Source organism: Acomys russatus, chromosome 13 (assembly GCF_903995435.1).
Source record: "Acomys russatus chromosome 13, mAcoRus1.1, whole genome shotgun sequence".
In the NCBI taxonomy this organism is placed as follows: Eukaryota; Metazoa; Chordata; class Mammalia; order Rodentia; family Muridae; genus Acomys; species Acomys russatus.
This window is the reverse complement of record NC_067149.1, coordinates 20,312,433-20,334,049: the sequence shown is the minus strand read 5'-3', so window position 1 is coordinate 20,334,049 and position 21,617 is coordinate 20,312,433. Positions and strand designations below refer to the sequence as shown.

The following is a 21,617-nucleotide window of genomic DNA, read 5'->3' as shown; positions in this document are numbered from 1 at the left end:
GATAGGAAGGCATAGCTTAGGGGGTCAGATGTGAGAGCCCAGGGTTCACTCAGTGCTATCCCACCCTGTTCTAGCCCTTAGAGAGACCAGCAAAACACTCTTCCTCCCAGTTGTGCCAAGGGAGAAACTGTCTGCTCTGCCATGCTGGGGACCATTGGAGGTCAGCTTCCTGGCTTCCGTGAAGAGCTGCATAGCTGCTGTTCCCATGCCACCAGCTACCTAGTCCATGCTACACTGAACACAGACAATGCCCACAGGTTACAGATGGCTTTGCAAAACAGCAAAGGAGCCCAAGGAAAGGACGACCTCCAAATTCATATGTAGAATTCCTAACCCCAGGGCCCTAGGATGTGGCACCATTATAGTCATAATTAGTTGAGATGTAATAAAGCTGGAGTGAGGTCAGACCCTAATCCTATATCACTAGTGTCACATCAGGGTAATGTTGTCACCAAAGCCAAAGAGAGGCTAGAATGTGACTTTAGAGGGACCATGGCCTGCTCATACCTGGATCCAATGTCCAGCCCTCAGAACTGAGATGACACACATCTGCTGTTTAAGCCACTCAGTTTGGCTGTTCTGGATGCTCTGAAAGTGCTATTCCTGCATATGGCAAACAGATCACTGACATGAACTGCACTCAGTTCTCACAACTGGCAGACCATCACCAAGGTGCCAGAAGACTCAGTGCCTGCTAACACTCGTGGATGACATCCTCAAGGATGGCAGCCTCTCAGTGTTCTCACATGCAGAAGGGGTAGCCTAGCTTGTAGGTGTTATCTGTGCTTATGATGCCTCTGCTTTTGTGGTCTGGTCACTTCCCAGAGTTCCACATTCCTAACACCATCACCATGAATCTGTGGGATATGGCAGCTTGCTGCAACCATCTCTCTTTATTAGTCCCTGGCCACCTCCTGTTGTGACTCAGCTGGTCCTGCCTCTTCTAAGGTGGGCAGAAGCAGGGGTGAAGAACTCCCTCACAACTGGAAGCACCCACAGCACAACCAAGCCTTCACTTGACGTCCATAGAGATCACGACTGTTCACAAACCCTTTGAGGGCATTTGCATACCGTATTATATTTATGAGGTCTCACTCCAGTCTGTATGTCACAGGGTACTTGATGACTTATAAGATGCTTTGTCATTCATAGATTGCCATGTGGGTTACCAAGTGCTGTACAGGGTAGGACACTTCATAGATGACTGGGCATTGTGCGTGGCTTATGACAACTTGCAAAGTGCTCTGCTGCTTAGGAGGAGCAGGTCTGAGAGGAGGCCCAGTGGCTTCTGAGACTCTTCCTAGTTCACAGGGCACTCAGCAGCTCTCACTGCACATTGTGACTTATCAAGGATGTGGGCAATTTACAAATGACTTTGCCTTTCATAGATTTCATGAGTGTTTGCAAGGTTCTCTGTGGTCCACAGAGCACATAAGCATTCAGGTTATGGGGACAAGACTGTTTTCAAGGCATTTTTTTTTTTTTTGTCACTGCAGAGTGTGGCTGTTTCTGATAGATTTGATTGTCTCCTGTAAAGACAGTCCTGAAACAGCCATGTCCCATCCCTTCAGGACATGACTGAGGTAGAGAGAAGACAAAGGTGATGGCTGTTGTACAGCCTGGATTGATTCCCTGTTCAGAGCACATCTTTTTCTTGCTGGCCCTCAGTTTTCCTTCTTCCCTAAGGTATATGTGCTGTGCCAGGAGCTCCTAGCTCAGGGTCCTGGGCTGCTTTTCTGTACACAGCCACCCATCCAGACTCTAGCAATATAGAGCAGAGTGCTTGGAGCTCACAGTTCCATACTTCTCTCCCTGATGACTATGCCATGTCCTGTAAGTGGCAAAGGGCCACAGGATGCCACAGGCATACTTTTAATTGTATATTCTGCTGCTACAAAAGAAAAGTAGAAGAAGAAGAAGAAGAAGAAGAAGAAGAAGAAGAAGAAGAAGAAGAAGAAGAAGAAGAAACAACCTGACCAAAATCTTTCCACTGAGCTTCTGCAGCAACCAGAAACAGAAACAGCAAGAACAAAACTGTTTTTAAGTATCCCTGTCTCTGTAGACAGTCTTGTGAACCGTGAGCAACTTTTTAGGGGGACTAAGTGTTCTTCTCCCTTCCCACCTAACAACTCTTCCCTAATTGGTCCTATTTTTCACTTAATTTGCAGACCCACATTCAGCCAATCAGGGTTCAACGGGTACCGAGTGAGGGTTGCACAGACAGAAGTGCTGCAGGAACCAAGGGAGAAAGAAGAAAAGGAAGACTTCAGGTTGGGCTCCAGCCAGTTGTTTATCTTCACTGACGGAAAGACACCCTCAGTGAAGGTTGCCTTCAAGACAGGCAGGGCACAGAACTGTCACAATGCAGGAAGCTCATTTGAGCCAGCCTCCAAGGACATGACCAGTAGTTGCAGACAGGAGGGTTAATTTCTGTCTCAGCCTCTGAGACTATACTTCAACAGTAGATGATAATTCATTCCTGAGCTGCGACCAGCCTTCAAGACCTGCTGCCCCTGGTGTTTCTGTTGCTTGGCCAGCAGACTTGTTCTGCAAGGGACTGCTCTGGATGGGCACCCTGAAGCCCTCCAAGATCTTTTAAAGCGGAAACGCTGTGGAGAGCTGAAAGAGCTCTCTGCCAGCATCTTTCCGCTGCCGAGGATTCAAGCCTGATCCGTTTAAACTGTCAAGCCTGTGTGCCAAAGAGTTTAAAATTGTGTTATTCCATCTAAAGCTGTTAATCCCGAATTGTCAATAAAGCATCTCCTGGTGGATTGTCATCACTGGCTGGCCACTCCAGTCTTGGAGGAGGGTGGGAGGGAGGTGCATCTCCAGGCACAAGGAGAGAGGAGACAACATTTCCATGGGCCATTTCACCGCTACATGGGAAGGGTGGTCTTATATACACACAGGCAACTTCTGGAGCTCCTGCAGGTTAAGCCCCTTTGTGTTTCCATGGGACCAGCTGTTTTCTTTGTCTGGTCTGTTCTCTGATCCCCCCAGTCTCCATGAATATCTCGCACTGCCCTATCCTGGTCCCTCTTATACCTAAGTCCTTGCTGGAATGTGAGCATGGCAGATGCCTGTCTCTGTTCACAGACACAGATACTGGAGCCTGAAACCCACACGTGACCTCCCTTAGCAGGGGCTAAGTGTCAGTATTGTGCATAGGTAAACAAAGTCTCACTCAGGGCTGCTTATGTCAGGACCACATTCTACATGTGTTTCCCACTGAAGTTGTCTGTCCACAAGCCTGTCGTGTTCTCCCATCTAGGACCCAGAGACTTGGGTTAGGGGGCTGAGCTCTGGGCTTATGTAAAATTTTCATATTTTGTAGCCTTTGCCTCATAGCTTTCCACAAGCTATAAGATGTCCACAAACATAGTGGGGGATATAATTAGACACATTCCCGTTTGTTCAAACTGTAAATAAATCCATCTTCATTTTTCTGTTTCCTAGTATCTTTTAAAATACAAAGAATCTAAGGTGGTGGGTTTATGGACACAAATACCCAGTAACACCTCACATATCTCTGGCACATTCTTGTTTTAATTGTGACCAGCTCCTGAGGCTGAGGACTTACAACTCCCTGGACCTGCCAATGTCTGGTCTCAGCAACTAGCTGCTTCTCTGTGTGTTCTGAGTGATAGGGACTCAGAACACTCAGGATTTTTTGTCTGCCCTGCCTTATCCCCACAGTCTCTTCCTCTTCCTGCCTTCTTTACTTGAGTATTCCAAAATATTGAGGTCACTTGGTGTGACCTCCATGGATTTCCCATGAATATATCCCTAACTTCCAGGTAAAGCAGATTGACAAAATCCAAATCAACTACCTAGAGTGAGATGGCATCAAGATAGAAAGCTGAAACCAGGCATGGTGGCTCACACTTTTAATCCTAGCACTTGGGAAGCAGAGGTAGGTGGATCTCCGAGTTCAAGGCCAGCCTGGACCACAGAACAAGTTTCAGGACAGTCAGGACTACACGGAGAAACCCTGTCTTGAAATAACAAACAAACAAACAAAAAGATAGAAATCTGCAGGTCTTGTGGGAATAGGGGATATAACTTGGTGCTATGGGGGTGTGCCACAGGTAGCTCAGGTCTGCAAACATATTACAGATAAAGTTATCCTAGGTTTGATCATTGTTTTCCACTTACAGAACTTGTTAAAAAACGCTTTTTTGTGGAATCCCTAACATTTTGCAAGACTGAGTATTATCTTCATTTAAAAGGCAAAGAGATACAGATTTGGGAGCCCACATGATTAGCTGACAGTCACTCAGATAATGCAGGGCCAAGCTGGGACTCCAGCCCTGTCTTGGGACCCCTGACCTAGCAAGTTTTCCAGGAACCTGAACCACAGAGCACAGTAGAGTCTGGAATGCTGTCTTCTTTGGATGCAGACTTCAGCATAAAGCCCAGGCTCTTCCTGAACTAGACTACAGCGTTCTGAGCTCAGAGACTTCTACCCCTCACCAGAGCCAGCCTGACATTGTGTCTGTGGGGGTTCATCTGGCAACCCAGCAGAAGCCAAGCTGAATGCACATACAGGTTGGAGCTGAGGGGCTCGGCTGCATCTCCTGCCCAAAAAAGTCTTTCCAGTATCTCCAGCTGAGTAGGGCACTGTGCAAACCAGCAGTGCCTTCTGTTTCACACACAGCCCTTTATCCAAATGTATACTCAAAGAGACAAACAGCATGACCTTGTTGGCCTCTTCCTGCCAGCTCTTCCTCTTCCCCTGCTTACCTGCTTAACCCTCCTTTTGCTCATGGAACTATAGGAAGAGGCTGCCCCTCACTTCCACTCTGATTCTTCCCCACCTCACTCCTCTGGCACTACCTGCTCTCCCTTCCCACAGCCCACGTTGCCTGCCCCATTGTCCCTCCCTGTGGGATGCCTTGTCCAGTTTTACTTGAATTTGTAGTTTTCCGGCAGGAAGTAGCCCATCTTGCAATCATGTCGAGCCCGGAAGATCTGTTTCAGCAGATTCTGCTTGCTGAAGCCATAGCCATTTAGGACACAGCCCCCAAAAAGCAACTTCCCCCCAGCAAACATCTGTTGGAAGACAGAAAAGAAATGAAAAACCAAAACCAAACCAAAACAAAACAAAATAAAACACCCTCAGTATATTGACATAGTCGCATGACTCATAATGACAGGCAAGTTCCAAGTCTTAATAGGACTGATCACAGGCTCCTCAGAGCTGGGATAGGGCTCAGGCCTTTGATATGTTGGAAGAGTGTGCTACCCTTCCTCACTCAGTGACCCAGGGAGAAATGATTGAGCCTGGCCCCTGCGCAGACCCCTCCTGAGTAAGAGAGCAGCCCAACCTGGCTGCTACTCCTACTGGGGGCGCTCTCAGACGGACACTTCATACTTTCCTTAGGGCGCAGAAAGGTCACATTCTTCCCTGCTCACTCGACTCCCACCCACTTGCCTACAGCTGTCTGGCCCTCTCTGCTTTAAACCCACACACGTATTGGGATGCACTGCTCATCTCATCCTATGGAATGGGGGTCTCACACCTTCTACTCTGTGTGTATCATTTTCCAACATGGACACCTCTATAAGGATAGTTAGGCAAGGTTATCCATCATATCATTGCGATAAAGGAAAAGAAAAACAGGGAGAAAGAAAAGAGGGGAAAAACAACCTAACTGTCCAATAAAAGCAGCTTGGATAGTGATAAGATAGACTGACTCACATCCATGGTAAAAATTCTGGGGTTACAAACTGAAGATGTGAGAAGGCACTCTGCTATTGCAAAGGCAGTGCCCTAAAGTATGTGTGTGGAGAAAGACAGCAAAGGTCAGATACTGCAACATTAGGTGGGTGTGGCTTAGCAGGGTCTTCAGAACTTAAGTACTGGATAGAGGAGTAAGACCTCAGATGATATGAGGGTGACATTAATTTGTGCATTGTATACAAGAGTTTTCAATAAGCATATAAAGTCTTACAATATTTTAGTATAATTTACTAACAATCAGATGAATAGAATTTGGTTCTCTGTGTTAATGTTGCCCAACCCCTCCATCTCCTGGCAAAGGGGAAGGGAGTCTGTTGGGTGACTCTCAGCCAGTCCTGCTTTCAGTGTGGGTGGGAGAAGATCTGTCCTACTCTCCCTGATCTGGTTGAGACAGTAGTGGCTGGTGGTGGATGTCTAGCCATTTACAGGGCCCCAGCTCACCAAAACCATCCCGTGCACCACAGCAAACTTCTTCACCATTAGGGGTGGATCCTTCTGCAGGGGGCTGTCCAGGTCATACCGCAGCAGGCGGTAAGGGTCATGGCGGCACTGCCAAATAGAGATGTGGGAACTGGTCACCCTGATGCAAGAAGATACATGTTAACTTTCCTGCAGCCATCACTACCCCTCAAGAAGGTCTCCAGATCTGCTCTGAGCCCTCTAGGGGGGAGGGAGTCATCACTAGAGTGACTCCTCTTCAGGTGACAGCACTAGGCTTGCCCTGGGATCTGTGGTATATAATGCCCCTCACTCTGGAAGGTCTAAAAATGGGATCCCTGCTCCAAGTGGATAGGACTTAAGAAGGTTTGTTGCACATTCCAGAGGAGCCTTTCACTCCACCTCTCACAGGCTGGCCCTCTTGATCCCTTTGTGGTACTTGGCCATTGTGGGATGAGAGCGTTAATGACCAGCTTAGCCAGAGCAGAAGCCAACTCTCTGAGAGGTCCACCACTACCCTCCAAGCCTGCCTCTAAAACTCACTGCCACTTCTCATCTCCCCCAACGACTTCTGGTTAGATCTTGGCCCCATTCATGCTGCTTGTAGCTGGAGTAAGACATTTAAGCATTTTATTCCTTAGGAATAATTATTAGTGAACAGTTAGTAGCCCCCAGATGAACTATAGCCACCAGTACATTCCCCTGAGGATGGAGATTCTATCTGCCCTGAAACAGGTGGGCCCGGAGCAGGTTCTTAGTAAACATTCTCTAGACTGAAGTAAGGTGGAAAGGAAATGCAGGGAACTAGGGTGTCTCCATAGATATGGGAGTCAGCACTCCTAGAAAGATCCCTACCCCAGGGTCAAAACTATGCAGCTACAGGCTCAAGGAGAAAGAAGTCACCTAGCTCACTGTCTACATGAATCTGGGGGCTCAGACTTTCACCTTCTCTGCTAGCATTTTGAATAAATGCACACTCAGGATAATGAGGCTGGACTTAAGAACAACTCTAGAGAGAGGAAGGAGGTTCCTTGTGTCCTGACTGCTGTAACCCAACACCCCGTAGACTTAAATTGGGACCTTAAACTGTCCTCATCCCTACACAGGCCACTGCCAGGAACACTCAGCAGCCTGCCACAGCTCTGAGCATCCTAGAAGGCTCATTCTGACCCCAGGAGGCAGAAGTCACACATCCCAGAGCTGTCCTGCCATGGCCCTCTCAAGGGCCTGCCATAGCTGCAGCCATACTGGGTATTCCTGCATGGACTTGCTCATGCTGAACTAGTGGGAGGTATCCAGAGGCTAACACATGCCCGGCACACAGGGGGTACTTGGCGACAGTCCATGGACACTTATTGAACTGTGAGAAGATGGGTGATAGGCATTGTCTTTTCCCTGAACATTCACACCGCAAACTGTGCTAAGTGTTCTGAAAGAAAAAGACAGTGCCTTGACCTTGTCTCAAGGGTCAGAAGAAGCACCAGCCCCGATGTGGTGACATGCACCCTGGGAGAGAAGAGTGAGCAGAAGAGAGATGAGATAAAATGCTGCAGACAGAAAGGGGAGTGTATGCCAAGGCCCTGGAAAGAAAAGGAGCTGTCAGACATCCAACCCATCCTCATACAGTGGGGCCCATTTTTGATTGGCCTCCATGGCCCTGGCCTGAGGGGCCTCCTCACATGGCCCTAGACCAACCTGGATGCAAGGTGATGAACGGCCCTGCTGCCGATGGCTATACAGTGTATCAAGCAGCCACTGGAGCTGTGCGGTACAGTCAGGATTCTGGCTTGACATTATCCCAAATACCAGTACTTGGTTGGGGTCTCGGGGTGCAGACAGGAAGCGCTCCAGCTCCAGATCAGAAACCAAGGGTGCCTTCACAATACACTTGCAGCCAGCTCGGATGTCTTCTTTACGAATGAGCCTCCGCAGCACTAGTGGGCAGTCAGAGGGTGAGGCTGCCCACCTGGTGGGGCTGCGTACCTCTCCTGGCTTCCCTCTACAAAGAAGAGCACAGTGGTAGGAGCTTGTGGGCAACCCCTGCCCCCACAGCTCTTGTGTCCAGACAGAAAGAAGCCCACTGCAGTGCCTGGACTGTGGGCAGATCCTGGTGTAGCCCCCCTAACAATATGAGGGACCCCTAACCGCTCTAGGTCTGCTTCCCTGTGTGCAAAAGGAGGCATAAGAAGTTACTCAGCTGACTTCTTAGAGCCATCCATGGCTCTGACTCTATGCCCCACATTTCACCGATCCCACCCACAAGCCTCTTCCCCAGTTTAAGACAGACCCAGAATCTGACTGTCCTCCACTGCCACCAATATAGTCCAGCCTCCAGTCCTTTCTTACACAGTGCCTCAGGGTTTGGGCTTCCCTCCATGACTTCTCTTGGGGCCACTGAGGGATTCCCTCAGAATCTGAGTCAGTCTCTGGAGCCCTCCTTGGGCTTTCCAGCTTACGTCAGGTAAGGCAGCAGCAGCAGGCTGGATCAGATCTAGCTAGCTCCTGCTTCTCGCTTCCCTTAAGCCCCTCTCACACTCCTAGTACTCTCACTCTGCTCACCATGATATGGCCACACTGATTTATTCTTATACCTTTATTTTTCTCTCAGAGCCATAAGCCTATTCTCTTACCACCTTTAAATCTATTGAAATGTCACATTCCTAGTGACCTTCTAAACACCCCACTGAATGCTTCCTCCTCACCACTCCTTCTTGCCTCTTTTATCTTTCAAGCACTGCTTGCTGCTTAACACACTATATATTCCCCTTATTTATTATTATTATTATTATTATTATTAGTAGTAGTAGTAGTAGTAGCAGCTCTCTGTAGACCAGGCTAGACTGGAACTCAGAGACCCCCCTACCTCTACCTCCTGAGTGCTGGCTTAAAGACATGTGACACTACCACCAGGCTCCCCTTATTTTTATTATTATTATACTTTTCTATCCCACTACAGGTTCCAAGAGATTGGCTACTTGCAGTGTTTCGATTGGTGGAACACAATAGAAGCACTCGGCAAAACAAAGATGCAATAGAGATTAGTCAACACTCCAGCATTTACCAGCCACCTGTTATGTGCTGACACAGTGCAGGGCAGTGGTGCTCGCCATAACTAAGCACCATTAGATGGAAAGCACTCCTCTTGTTTTGCTGTTTTGCACACTGAGTGTTTTACAGGATCTATGGCCCTTGGAATAAGCATTTCCTTGGTTAATTTTGTGGAAACCCCACAGAATAGACAGGAAAGAAACTGTTTATCACTATTTACAGGTCAAAATATAGAAAGCTTTCATGAGAGGAATGGGCTGCCCAAGCTCAATGAAGCCTTTGAAGTACCAAAGCCTCAGATTAGAAGCAAGCCATCCCAAAATAAGAACAATGTCTATGGTTCATCACTTGTTATTTAGTTTGTTAGTTTAAAATATATCAATTTATTTTATGTGTGAGTGTTTTTGCCAACATGCATGTGTGTGCACAGTAAGCAGAAGAGCCCATAAGATCCCCTGGAAGTTACAGATAGTGTAAACCATGATGTGGGTGCTGAGAATCGAAAACAGGTCCTCTTCAAGAGCAACAAGCACCCTTATAACTGCTGAGCCATCTATCCAGACACTTATTTATTTTTGCCAGGTATCCCACACTGGCCTTGAGCTCATGGTAATCCTGCCTCATCCTCCTTGGTATTGAGGTATGCACGTACTAGCATACCTAGCTTTACAATTCATAATTCTTCAGAGGAAATTTAATGATGATACATACTTGCTGATCAAAGGTGGTAAGAATATCTGTTTGGGGGAGAGAGGTGGAGCACAGTGATGGAGCCTGCATTTAGTGTATATGAAGTCCTGAATGTGATCCACACCACCAAATAAGTAATGAAAATAAAGCATCACATCTCTTGTTTAAGGACCTAAACATCCAGGGGAATGTGTAATCTATTCATGATTTATACCAGAGGAAACTCAAAGCAATCAAGGATTTTAATGTTAGAGAATTTGACTCTACAATTTCTTACCAGTTAGAACAGTGGCAAATAGAACAAATTATTCTGTAATTTTTGGAGCAGGGAGCCTGTTGTAACTGATTCAAAAGTCCAGAACTGAAATTGAGTATGGTGACACAGACTTGTAAGCCCAATACTTGGGAAGTAGAGGCAGGAAGACCAGAAGTTCAAGATCATCCTCAACTACATAGGGAGTCCTAGGCCATACTGGGCTAAAAATCCTGTTTCAAATGAGCACACAAGCAAAGCAAAGGGGAAAGACCTGCGGGTAAAGGTACAAAATGCAAACAAGAAGCTGGGCGGGAGCTCCCATCTTAGCTGTGATGGACAGTAGGATGGTACATGAAGAGCCAGGGATGGACTAGAAAGGCCAATATTTGGGGCTGGACAGATGAGTCGGTAAGTGAAGTGCTTGCTGTGCAACTATAGGACCTGAGTTTGGGCTCCCAGCACCCATGTAAAATGCTGGGCATGGTGCGCTACATATATAACACCAATGCTGGTGGTAGGTGGAGAAAAATACGTCCCAGGGGCTTGCTGGCAGCTGGTCTAGAGAGACCTTCTCTCAGAAAGTCAGGTGGACAATGATAAAGGAAGGCACTGAAGTCCATTTCCAGTCTCCACATGCATACCCACAGATAAGCACACAACCCACACCCATAACACACACACACACACTTTAACGTCTGATGAAATGGAGACAAAATAATGAACAATCAATTTACCAACAAGGGTTCAGAATATATTCTTAAAACTCTGGAAATAGGGAAGTCACCAAAAATAGTTGGATAGGAACATCAAAATTGTTCTTCCATTAGAGTTGGTAACAAAATTAGGGGAAAATGGAGGGAAGGGGAGAGAATGGGTGGGCAGGCAGACCAACAAGCTGACCAAAACTAACTTTAGTAAAGGTCAGGAACAAGAAACTGCCGAGCTCTGGGGCAAGGAAGCTGGCACTTTGACTTTCTTCTCCGCCACCCCATTCCTAGCTCATGTGCTATTATGAAGAGGGCAATGTGGACTTAGGCTCAAGGAACTGTGGCCCTGTGGCTGAGCTGCCTAAGGGATTAGCTCAAGATCTGCCTCGAGCATCCCCAGCAAGCATTTGTTGAAAGGACTTGTCATAGTCAGTTTCACCTGTCGACGCGACACCAGGGAAGAGTAAGGCTCAAATGAGAACATGCCTCCATCAGAATGGCCTGGTATTTTCTTTATTGCTGATTGATGTGGAAGGGCCCAGCCCATGGCAGCCAGTGCCATCACTAGGAAAGTATACTAGGGCTGAATAAGCGAGGTAGCCGAGCAAGCCAGGAAAAGCAAGTCACTGGCAGTATTTCTCCAAGGCCTCTGTTCCTGTTCTTGTCTTGTCTGTAGTCTGTACACCAAATAGATCCCTTCCTCCTGTAATTTTGTTTTGGTCAGTTCTTATTACAGAAACAGTGACATATAACTAGAACACACACAATGGCAAAAAAAAAAAATGTCAGATACAACTTCTTGTGCAAGACATGGGCACAGACTTTAAAAACAAAATCCTAGCAGAAAAAAAAGATAGAGGGAGGAAGTAGGCAGATGAAAAAATAGAGGCTTTGAAGTCTCTCAAAGATACTGAAGGCTTTAGGTGTCATGTTGGGGAAAAGCCCAAGAACACCCTCATCTTCACCTCTGGAGCTATGCAAGTATAAAGTGAACGTTGATACACAGCTGTGGATGGCAGCCTGGGCAGAGGCTCAAAGGAGCAATGCCCCAACAGAGCCATCTGCAGCAGCTTCAGGTTCAGGGGCTCTTGTGTTAAACCACCAGTTGGCCCCCATACTGACTGCGTGGAGACCTCAGTAACTGTGTGCAATAAAGAACACAGCCTTTGCACAACGAGTTTGTAAAAGTTACTAAACAAATCTGCTACAAAGAACCTAGGCAAAGAGGGTTGGTCTACAACTACTATATTTTAAATGATCAGTTTTCAAGAAAAGGTTATGGGGACTACTAATAAAAACTGCTCCTTAAGAGACTTAGACATTAGACCTCCTAGCTAAGGGGCTTAAATACTCAGAGCAAACTATGGAACAGAAACTAAAGGAATCCAGAACAGCAGTGCCTCATCAAATAGAGGATGTCAAAGAGACAAAAACGATTAAAAGGTAGAACAAAACAAAGCTAGAGCCAAATTTACAATGGCTGAAATGAAATTTTCAACCATGAGTCTCTGCAGCAGACAGAGGAATTAGATAGTAGGAAGATAGTAAGCTTAGTACAAAGGATTCTTCATGTGATTACGTTACAATAAAGTTGTCAAGAAACAGGCACATGTGTGTGGTGCTGAAAACCCAGTACTCAAGAGGCTAAAATAGGAGCATTAAACAGCCTGGGCTACATGCTTAGACCCTGTCTCAAAATCAAAACAAACAAAGAAACGATAACACACATGAGACAGGAGGGAGGGAGGGAGGGATGGAGAGACAGAGAGAGGGGGAGAGAGAGAGAGAGGGAGAGAGAGAGAGAGAGAGAGAGAGAGAGAGAGAGAGAGAGAGAGAGAGAGAGGGAGAGAGAGAGAGAGAGAAACCTGAGAGCAAAAGGAGAGAAGCAATCCACATTTCGAGATAAGATTGACAACAAATAAGCAAATAATATATAGAAATATAAATAACACCATGATCGATGTTCAAATACATGTTGTCCATAAGCAATGTATTTTAGATTCAAACATACAATTGAGTTGAAAACAATAGGTTGGAAGAAACCATATCAAGAAAATAATAATTAGAAGAAATCGGGAGTTACTACACTAATAACAGAAAAAATAGTAAGCAAAAAATCATTATAGGAGGAGACTAGAGAGATCACTCAGGAGTTAAGAGCATGCACTACTCTTGCTGAAGACCCAAGTTTGTTTCCAAGCAACCACACTGAGTGGCTTCAGGGGATCTGACACCCATCTTCTGGCCTCCACAAGCACCTGCACTAATGTGCACATACATGTACACTTACATAAGTAATAAAACAAAAATGTTATTAAAGAAAAGAAGAACATAATAGCGGAGAGAAGCCATTCCACCTAGAAACACAGTGATTGTATCTGTATGTGTTGAACAGTGAATACTAAATATATGAAGCAAAAGCGGCAGAAATGAGGAGATGCCACTAGGGACTCTACAGCCAACAAGAAGACCATAAGTGGCTCAACCAGTAAAGGCACTTGCCACAATGTGACAACGTGAGTCCCGTCTCTGGGACCCAGCCATCCCCATGGTGAAATAGAGGCCACCTCAGCAAGAACCAACCTGTCTTCTGACTTCTCATTTTACGCCATGGCACAAGTTAGCGTGCACACATACCAACTAAACCAACTAAACACAAACTTTCAAAAGAAGGTCTTGGGAAAACTAGGAACAATTCCATGTCTATAAATCCAATGACTTGGATCACCAATTCCCTTAGAGACATGAATTGCTAAACATCAAGAAAAAGCAAGTGGCCTAACCAGCATTATATTTATAAAAGCGATTTTGTTTTAAAAGCTTCCCACAAAGAAGACTCTGAGTAGGATGGTTTCATGGTAAATCCTAACAAATATTTAAAGAAAAATACCTAGATTTAACATAAATAAACATAAATAGTTCCCAATCAATTTAATTAAGCTAGTATTACTCTAATAAGCCAGACAATAACAGTACCAGGAAAAAACTGTACATGAGTAATCCTCATGAGTATATATGTGAAAATCTTCAACGAAATCTTAGCATGTCATACCCAGCAAAATCCACTTTATAATTGAGTAAAGTTTATCTAGAAATGCAAGGCTGCTTCAATATTTGAAAGTCATATAATTGGATTAACAAAACATAGTACAGAAAGATACCCACACAAATATGACCCACTGTTTTTCTTTAGAAGAGTGTAAAGATAGCCAGGCAGTGGTAGCACACACCTTTAATCCTAGCACTTGGGAGGTAGAGGCTAGCAAATGTCTGAGTTCAAGGCCAGTCTGGTCTACAGAGAGAGTTCCAGGACAGCCAATGGTACATGAAGAAACAGTCTTGGGGATGGGAAAGGATGCAAAGACAAATTAGTGAAGAAAAGGATCTCTCTCCCGCCTCTCTCTCCTCTCTTCTCTCTCCTCTCACCCCTCTCCTCTCTCTTTCCTCCCACCCCTCTCCTCTCTTCTCTCGTCCTCTCTCCCTCCTCTCCTCTCTCTCTCTCTCTCTCCTCTCTCCTCTCTCTCTCTCTCTCTCTCTCTCTCTCTCTCTCTCTCTCTCTCTCTCTCTGTCTCTGTCTCTCTCTCTGTCTCTCTGTCTCTGTCTCTCTGTCTCTGTCTCTGTCTCTCTCTCTCTCTCTCATGGAAACAACTATATAGCCATGCATAAAACAAACAAATTTCAACTCATACACTGTACCTTATACAAAATTATTTCAAGATAGATACATTGTGAAACATAATTAGGAGTTGGGGAAATGATTCAGTGGGTAACCGTTCTTGCTTCACAAGCATGAAGACCTGAGTTCAAACCCCCAGCACCTAAATAAAAAGTTAGGCATATCCACAAGCACATATAGACACAGGCTATGAAGGAGTGGACACAAGATTTCTGGATGCCAGATGAACTCTAAGTTCAGTAAGAAACCCTGTTCCAAAGAAATAAGACAAAGAGTGATAGAGCACTCAATGATAGGACATTTGGTGCTTCCCCTGACAAGAGTGCATATGCCAACACACCAACACACATACACACACACACTCAGCATACTCTATACTTTTTTAGAGAAAGCAGAACATATCACTGGTAAGAATGTGGAGTAACTGCAGTGCTCGTGCTCTGCTGCTGGGAGCAAAGCTTGCTAGAAGTACTGCAGAATACCTACAGTCTGTACAGGAAGCTGAGCATATATCTACACACTCTGGTTCAGCCGTTTTACAAACCTTAGCATTTGCTAATCACATAAAAGACAAATGCCAAGAGTCACACAATTGGCTGTGTTAAAAACCTTGAAAAACTAAACACCTATAACATTAGGATGCATGGTTTCTGGCATGATCACATAATTGTTACATGGTGGCGAGAAAACAAATAAGTGCTGAATGAAAAAAACCACTCATCAAGAAAACAAAACATATACAACCATTTAAATAAAGTTAAAACAAAAGCTAATCTGTGGTGTTCACAATGTTTGGTCAAAGACTGGAATTGACATAGAGGGATTTCTAGGGGTCTAGTAAGGGTCTGTTCCTTATTTGGTGGCTACAGGGTCTGTGATTAGAATTTTCTCATTCTTTTGTGCAAAGTCCAGATTAAAATATATACTTTCAATTATACTTATCTATTTATTTTGTGGGCATGCATGTTCCATGACACACAAGCCCATGGAGGTCAGAGGACAACATCTGGGATTCAGTCCTCTTATTCTACCATGTAAGTTCCTAAGGATGGAACTCAGGCAATCAGATTTGATGACAGAGGTCCTTACCTGCTGAGACATCTCACCAGCCTCCAAATATATGTACTTTAATTTTTAAAAATAAAATCAGATAAATATGTTGAGCTCACTTTCACATGTACAGAATGGCATCTCTAGCATACCAAGGCTACTTGGTTCATCTTCTGCTTGTTCCTGTATTCTCAACTCATATCGTGTCTTCATTCTTTTAAAATAAATTTTTTAAAAAATTACATTGGTTACATGTTTATGTTTGTGCCACAGCACATTGTGAAGGCCAGCAGTCAGTTCTCTCCTTCTATCATGTGCATTTCAGGGGCCAAACTTATGATGTTAAGCATGGCAACTAGTACCTTTACCTGCGGAGGCATCTTGCCTGCCCCTTTAGGACACCCAGCCACACACTCATCTTATTAACTCTCACACACACCAAGCTTGTTCTTGTCCTCAGAGGCTCTATGATAGTCCTTTCTCATATCTGCTTGTTTCTCATCCTTCACTCCTCCCTTTAAATATCGCTTTAGAACAGCTTGCCTGACCCTCTTATTGAATACAGCCTTGCTAGCCTACTTCCCAGTCACTCTGTTCTAGGATGGGTTAGTCTTTTCTGTAATGGACTAAAAGGTAAGCATCCCAGCTTTCAGAAGCCTGACAGGTTCTGGTAAAGGACTCAGCATTACTGTTTTATAGAGAAGCAGCTATGGATGGCGAGAAATGATGGAAGTGGTTGTGCTCCAATAGAATATCATCAAAGAATACTATTGAGCTTCCTCTTATTTCATATGTCATAAAATAGCCTTCTTTTGATTTTCTATAAAGCACTTACAATTGATTAAAAAAAAAAATTAGGCAGCCAGGCTAGATCTGGCTCATGGCCAGTCCCTCTTACAGTCCTATTATAACATACTGTTCTACAATCTTTTCTTAGTAGCCCTATTTCCATCTGAAATGACATCAGTTTTGGAGCCAATAAGATGGCTTATCAGGTGAAGGTGTTTGTGACCAAGCCTGATAACTCACGTTCAATCTCTGGATCCCATGCTGTGTGAGGAGAAAACTGACTCCCTTGAGGTGCCCTCTGATCTCCACACACTTCCCATAGCATGTGTGCACCCACATACACAATAAAAAAAAATAAAAGGTATTATTTAAATACATGTGTATCTTCTATTCTTTGGCACTCCTAGAGTTGGAGCTGCAAAGAGGGGGCTTGTGTGGTTCGCGCTGCCTCTGTACTGACCATCACATGCCCTGGCTCTACAGAAGGAGAGAAGGATTAAGCCAACCTTTGTGAGACTTTAGCCTGGACTTTGTTGCTCTTCTTTCTAACAGGGATCAAGGGTGTGTGTAAAGAATCTTCCTTCCATATGTCTTCTGTAAAGGAGTCTTGTCGGGCTGAGTGGGTTCGCACAAGGGTTTCTGCTTGGTATAAACTTGGCTTACGGCTTCGATCAGGATAAGCCCCGGATTTCAACTTGACCCGACTAGCTTCTGAGTCTTCTTTTAGAGTGGGATATTCTATTGTGAAGAGACCTGTCAATAGGAATGCTGTTGTCATTTTCCCAATCCACCAGGTCACTTCTGATTCTTCTTCTGAGCTTCTACCAGCTGGACCATCAGAGTCTATGTTAGTTCACACCCACTGACCCACCCGACCCCTCACTGGCTCCAGTTCAGGCTGCTTTGTTTCTATATCTAGCACACTGTCCTAGTCAGCAGTCGGCATGGACAATCACATCCCATTTCTAATTGTTTTGCAAGACCCAACTTCAATCTTACTTTCTCCAGATGCCCTGTGTTTCACTCTGTGTTCTTCATAACAATCAAGAGTGAGGTTAGGTACACCATGTGTTCCCTTCCCTGAGAACACTGTCCCTCAAGTCTCTACACTGAGGCCAACTTCATCCTCTTTTTTGTTGTTATGGGTTTTGCCTGATTGCTTTTTTTTTTTAACCTTGACTTTTCTATTTAGTCCAATAGAAATTTCTGAGGCCAGAGACCTACTGTTCCTTCATTCGCTTAGCAAGCATTGTTGAGTGGTGATGCCAGGCTTAAAGACAACCCAAGATAGGCCCTTTGCCACTGAGAACTTGTAGCAGGGAACAGAGGGGCTGGGCAAACAAGGTGACAAATATTTACAAGACTAAGTAAGGAGGTTTATAGCTAGAACAGTGTTGAGAACCATCAAAACAGGCATGGGAACTATCAGAAGGGCGTGGGGAACCCCACTTTGTGAAGGAAGTTGAGGAAGGCTCACAAAGGAAGGGCACAATTGAATTAAGTCTCCTCTGTAAAGGAGAGACTCCTTGGAGAAGCCATGTGGGGAGCATGGCTGCAGGCCCAGCCAGGAGGCAACAGAATAGAATTTGGCAGCATCTTGTTTCCAAGGGCTACCAGCAGAGCAGAGAGCACAGACAGGGGAGGCTCCTGAAGCCTCTCACACTGGCCTGAGAGTGTTCTGGGTCTAGAAGGAACAGTCTTGTGAAGTGACTAGATTTTTCTCTTCTGAGATCATCCACAGAGGAGAGAAGAGCAAGTGCCAGCTATAAAGGATGACCGATGGTACCAGGGACAAAGCAGCTGCCTATGAGAGATAGGAAAATACATAATTGCATGGGGACACTATGTCTTTGGACAATGTCCTTAGAAAATACTGGGTGGTGCCACCTCTCAGGAGGCTGAAGCTCAAGGGATGAAAAAGATTTTGGGACAGGTGACCCAGGTTTGAGAGGACTCCAGGTAGGCCTACGCACCATTCTTCCCTTACCTGCTGCAAGCAACACAGAGTTCATAAACTGAGTCACAGTCTTCTGAAACCGCTTCTTGATCTCAGCCAGGGCTCTGTTACTCTTTAACACCTTTTCATCCAGGTAGCTGATTCTGCGAACTGTCTGGAAGGAGGCAAACGGGTTGGGGGCAGTGGTCACCTGCCCTCAGGGAGCAGTCTGACAGCCCAGCAGGACTGACTCTGCTCTGAAGGTCTAAGTGGCTGTTCCTTCTGCCAACAATACATCTCTTTTCCTCTTGGCCCAGTCCTTCCTGCACACAGGACCATACCTGCCTCACACTCTCCCACTGTGGAGGACTTCTCTGATTCCACTGTGAAGTATGACCCTTTGCTTTGTCCCACTGTGCTATATGGCTGCAAGACACAATAACACTTAACTAAGTGACTGGGTGCACTTGTTCTGTCCCCCTAAACTGCAAATTTCATGGTCCTCTGATTTCATGCAGAAGGTTCTCAATAAATGCTATTGCTTTATGAATGACTGGATGGACAAAGGCTCCTCTGGCGTGTGTATTGCCAATCTCCCCCTGTAGCATATATGCATCTTTTAGAATCCTTCCACCTGGCCAGCTACAAGAGTACTGGCTATGGACAACTCCTAGCTGAAGAGCCACGCTTGGCCAAGGTTGCAGAGCCCAGGGGTCATCCACAACACAAAGGCCTAAGACTCTCACCTGAAATTGGGATTACGCTGAAAGGCACTTTGGCTTCAGAACTCCCTGTGGTATCCCAGAGGCCGTTGCTTCCCTGAAGTTCAACTTCTCTGTCCTAATCCTCAATGCAGTCCTTTCCAGTAAGCTTCTGTGTACCAGTCTAATTTTCTGAAGAAGCTGCTCTCACTGGCTGAGTGCCTCCATGGTGCTGCAAAGCCATGCTCAGGATCCAGAGTTTACTGCAGTCAGCCTTTTCCCTCAGGAAGCCCTCACTTATTTCCTCAGCCAGTGGCACTTGCTCTCTATTAAGCGTTCACATCTACCCATTCCCATGTCTGCCTGGAGTCTTGTTCATTTTTCCCACTTCCTTTATCCCTAACCTTGGCTGGATCCTGAAAAGCAGGCTCTATGTTTTGTTTGTTTGTTTGTTTGTTTTTCCCACTTAACGGTGTAAAAGTATGAAAAAGTTCCTCCCGTGGACTTTGTGTCTCAGGCCGAGTGAGTGGGAAGAGCACTAAGCTGGTCTTTTTCTCTGCAGACAAGAACCCCATCAAGTGTGCCCCAGTACCAGCCAAGCCTCCACCGTCCTTCGGAGCAGTCCCAGCTGCTGCTTCTAGGCTAATTTTATTTATTAATTTGTAATTTATATACACCCTGGTTCCAAAAGAGATCTGAGCACTCTGGGATAATAAAGCATTTAAGTCAAAGCATTGCCTCGCTTCCAAAGTGCTGCCTAGATAGTGAGGAGCCAGGCCTCGGGGCGGTAAAAGCTGGGACTGCCGTTCTGCCTGTCGCTATGATAGGTGGCTCTCTCTGGGATGAGTATGGGGGAAACCATTTAACAAGCTTCCCGATGACAGAGACACTACCCTCCCCCAGTCCTGGCCTTTCTGGGTGGCCATGCATTTTTACAGAGCCAAACAAGCACAGTCAGTGTGGTTGAAAGGACTGTGAAAATCACAGGATGGACTATACATATAGAGAAACTTAAGCTCAACCAGGAAAGTAAGTGCCTGGGCCAAGGCCCTGTGGTCTCTTCCTAATCTGGGCTCTTTGCCAGACCCAACTGACCCTCTGAAAGTTTTCTTGGTCCATGAATCTTTGTCAGTTCCAAAGGATCCTAGATGACCAGGTATCGGTGCCTGGATGGTTCATGCAAAAATACTTGAAATGCTAACCCAGGACAAAGTCTGGAAATACTATTGCTCATAGGAAATGGCTACATCCATTCATTTATGTCTCTTCACCTAGTTATAAAGTCACACTATAGACTACATTGTGCATTTTTAAATAGGACCAATTACAGACAGAATGCTTTTTTGGCAAGACTGCCTTCTCTGTTACTAGTGTCTGTCATCTATAATGCAGCATGTTTTCTGAGGCCATTTTAATGCATTGTCCTGTTTATCCCTGTGTTGAATGTCCCCAAGACAGTCATGTTCTTTGAGTTATTGTGTAATTTTAAATAACTTGTCACCCTTCTACTGAACTGTCAGGCTGTGCCTTTGTGAGCCCCTTGATGGAGACCTACCCTCTACATTTAGCATGGTCTAGTAAAAATACAATGTGAGCTAATTTAATGCTTAGCACCCACATTCAAAACATCCTAAGGTATAGTTAATTCTAATAATATGTTTATTTTATCAAGTATATATAAATGATCGTTTGACATGCAATGAAATTGCCAATTACTGAGAAATCTTACATTCTCTTCTCCTTAAGTCTTTGAAACACAGGATGTATTTTTACAGAAATCTCAAATCAGTTTGCACTTCACAGGTTCAACATCCCTGTGTGACTTGTATCTACCATATTGTACAGCACAGCTTTGGGCTTCTAATTCTGGCTCACTACAGTTGCACTAAGGTAAGACAAAATCACAATTGAACTACTTAGTTTTCTCAGGCTTAGAATGCATGTACACACAGAGACTTGAGAGTCATTTCATTCAGCTCTTTTGGAGGGTCTTTAAGTGCTTATGTCATGGTTCTCAGGAAACACTCAGAGATCGTTAGACATACTATGCATTTAACAATGACCATTAGAGCAAGAACCTGGACCCAAATGGACATGAGAGAAACATCAACATGCAAGCTTACTCACCACAGCTCATTCATCTAGCCTACATGCCTGCCATCTTTGTTTTCTTCCTCCCTTACTTTCTTTTTGTTGGGGGTGGAACTAGCCTCCCATGTGCTAGTTAAACACTCTATTCTGTATTGCACCTTAGCCCACTGTAGTTACAGTTCTTGAAGCTGGTGTAGCCTGAGCTCACTGGCACCTGAGTGTCCTCTGTGTTTCTATGAGAGCTTTGGTGAACACTTCTCTCCTCATGTTTCAGCAGCTCCCATATGGCTCTGACACATAACACTAACCAGGATGAACTCATAACTGATACATGTTCTTTTGTCTCTTCCATTAGACTGAACGTTCCAGAGACTAGAAAGAAGCTTCTTTCCTACACCACCAGCAGCTACCAACCATGGCACATTGCAGGTGCTGATAAATGTTTGCTGAATTATTTAATAAATCAATGAAAGAGAAATACTGCTGGAATGA

The 21,617-nt window shown here is 45.1% G+C and overlaps 1 protein-coding gene across 1 annotated transcript in view; it reads right to left on the bottom strand.

Moving 5' to 3' along the window:
* Positions 1–21,617, bottom strand: part of C13H3orf20 (chromosome 13 C3orf20 homolog) — a 63,465-nt gene that overhangs the window by 1,104 nt on the left and 40,744 nt on the right. Inside the window, 6 exon segments of the mRNA XM_051154926.1 lie at positions 508–603; positions 4,910–5,052; positions 6,185–6,292; positions 7,877–8,180; positions 16,904–17,150; positions 18,385–18,508. Of these exon segments, the coding sequence (XP_051010883.1) occupies positions 508–603; positions 4,910–5,052; positions 6,185–6,292; positions 7,877–8,180; positions 16,904–17,150; positions 18,385–18,508 (1,022 nt within the window).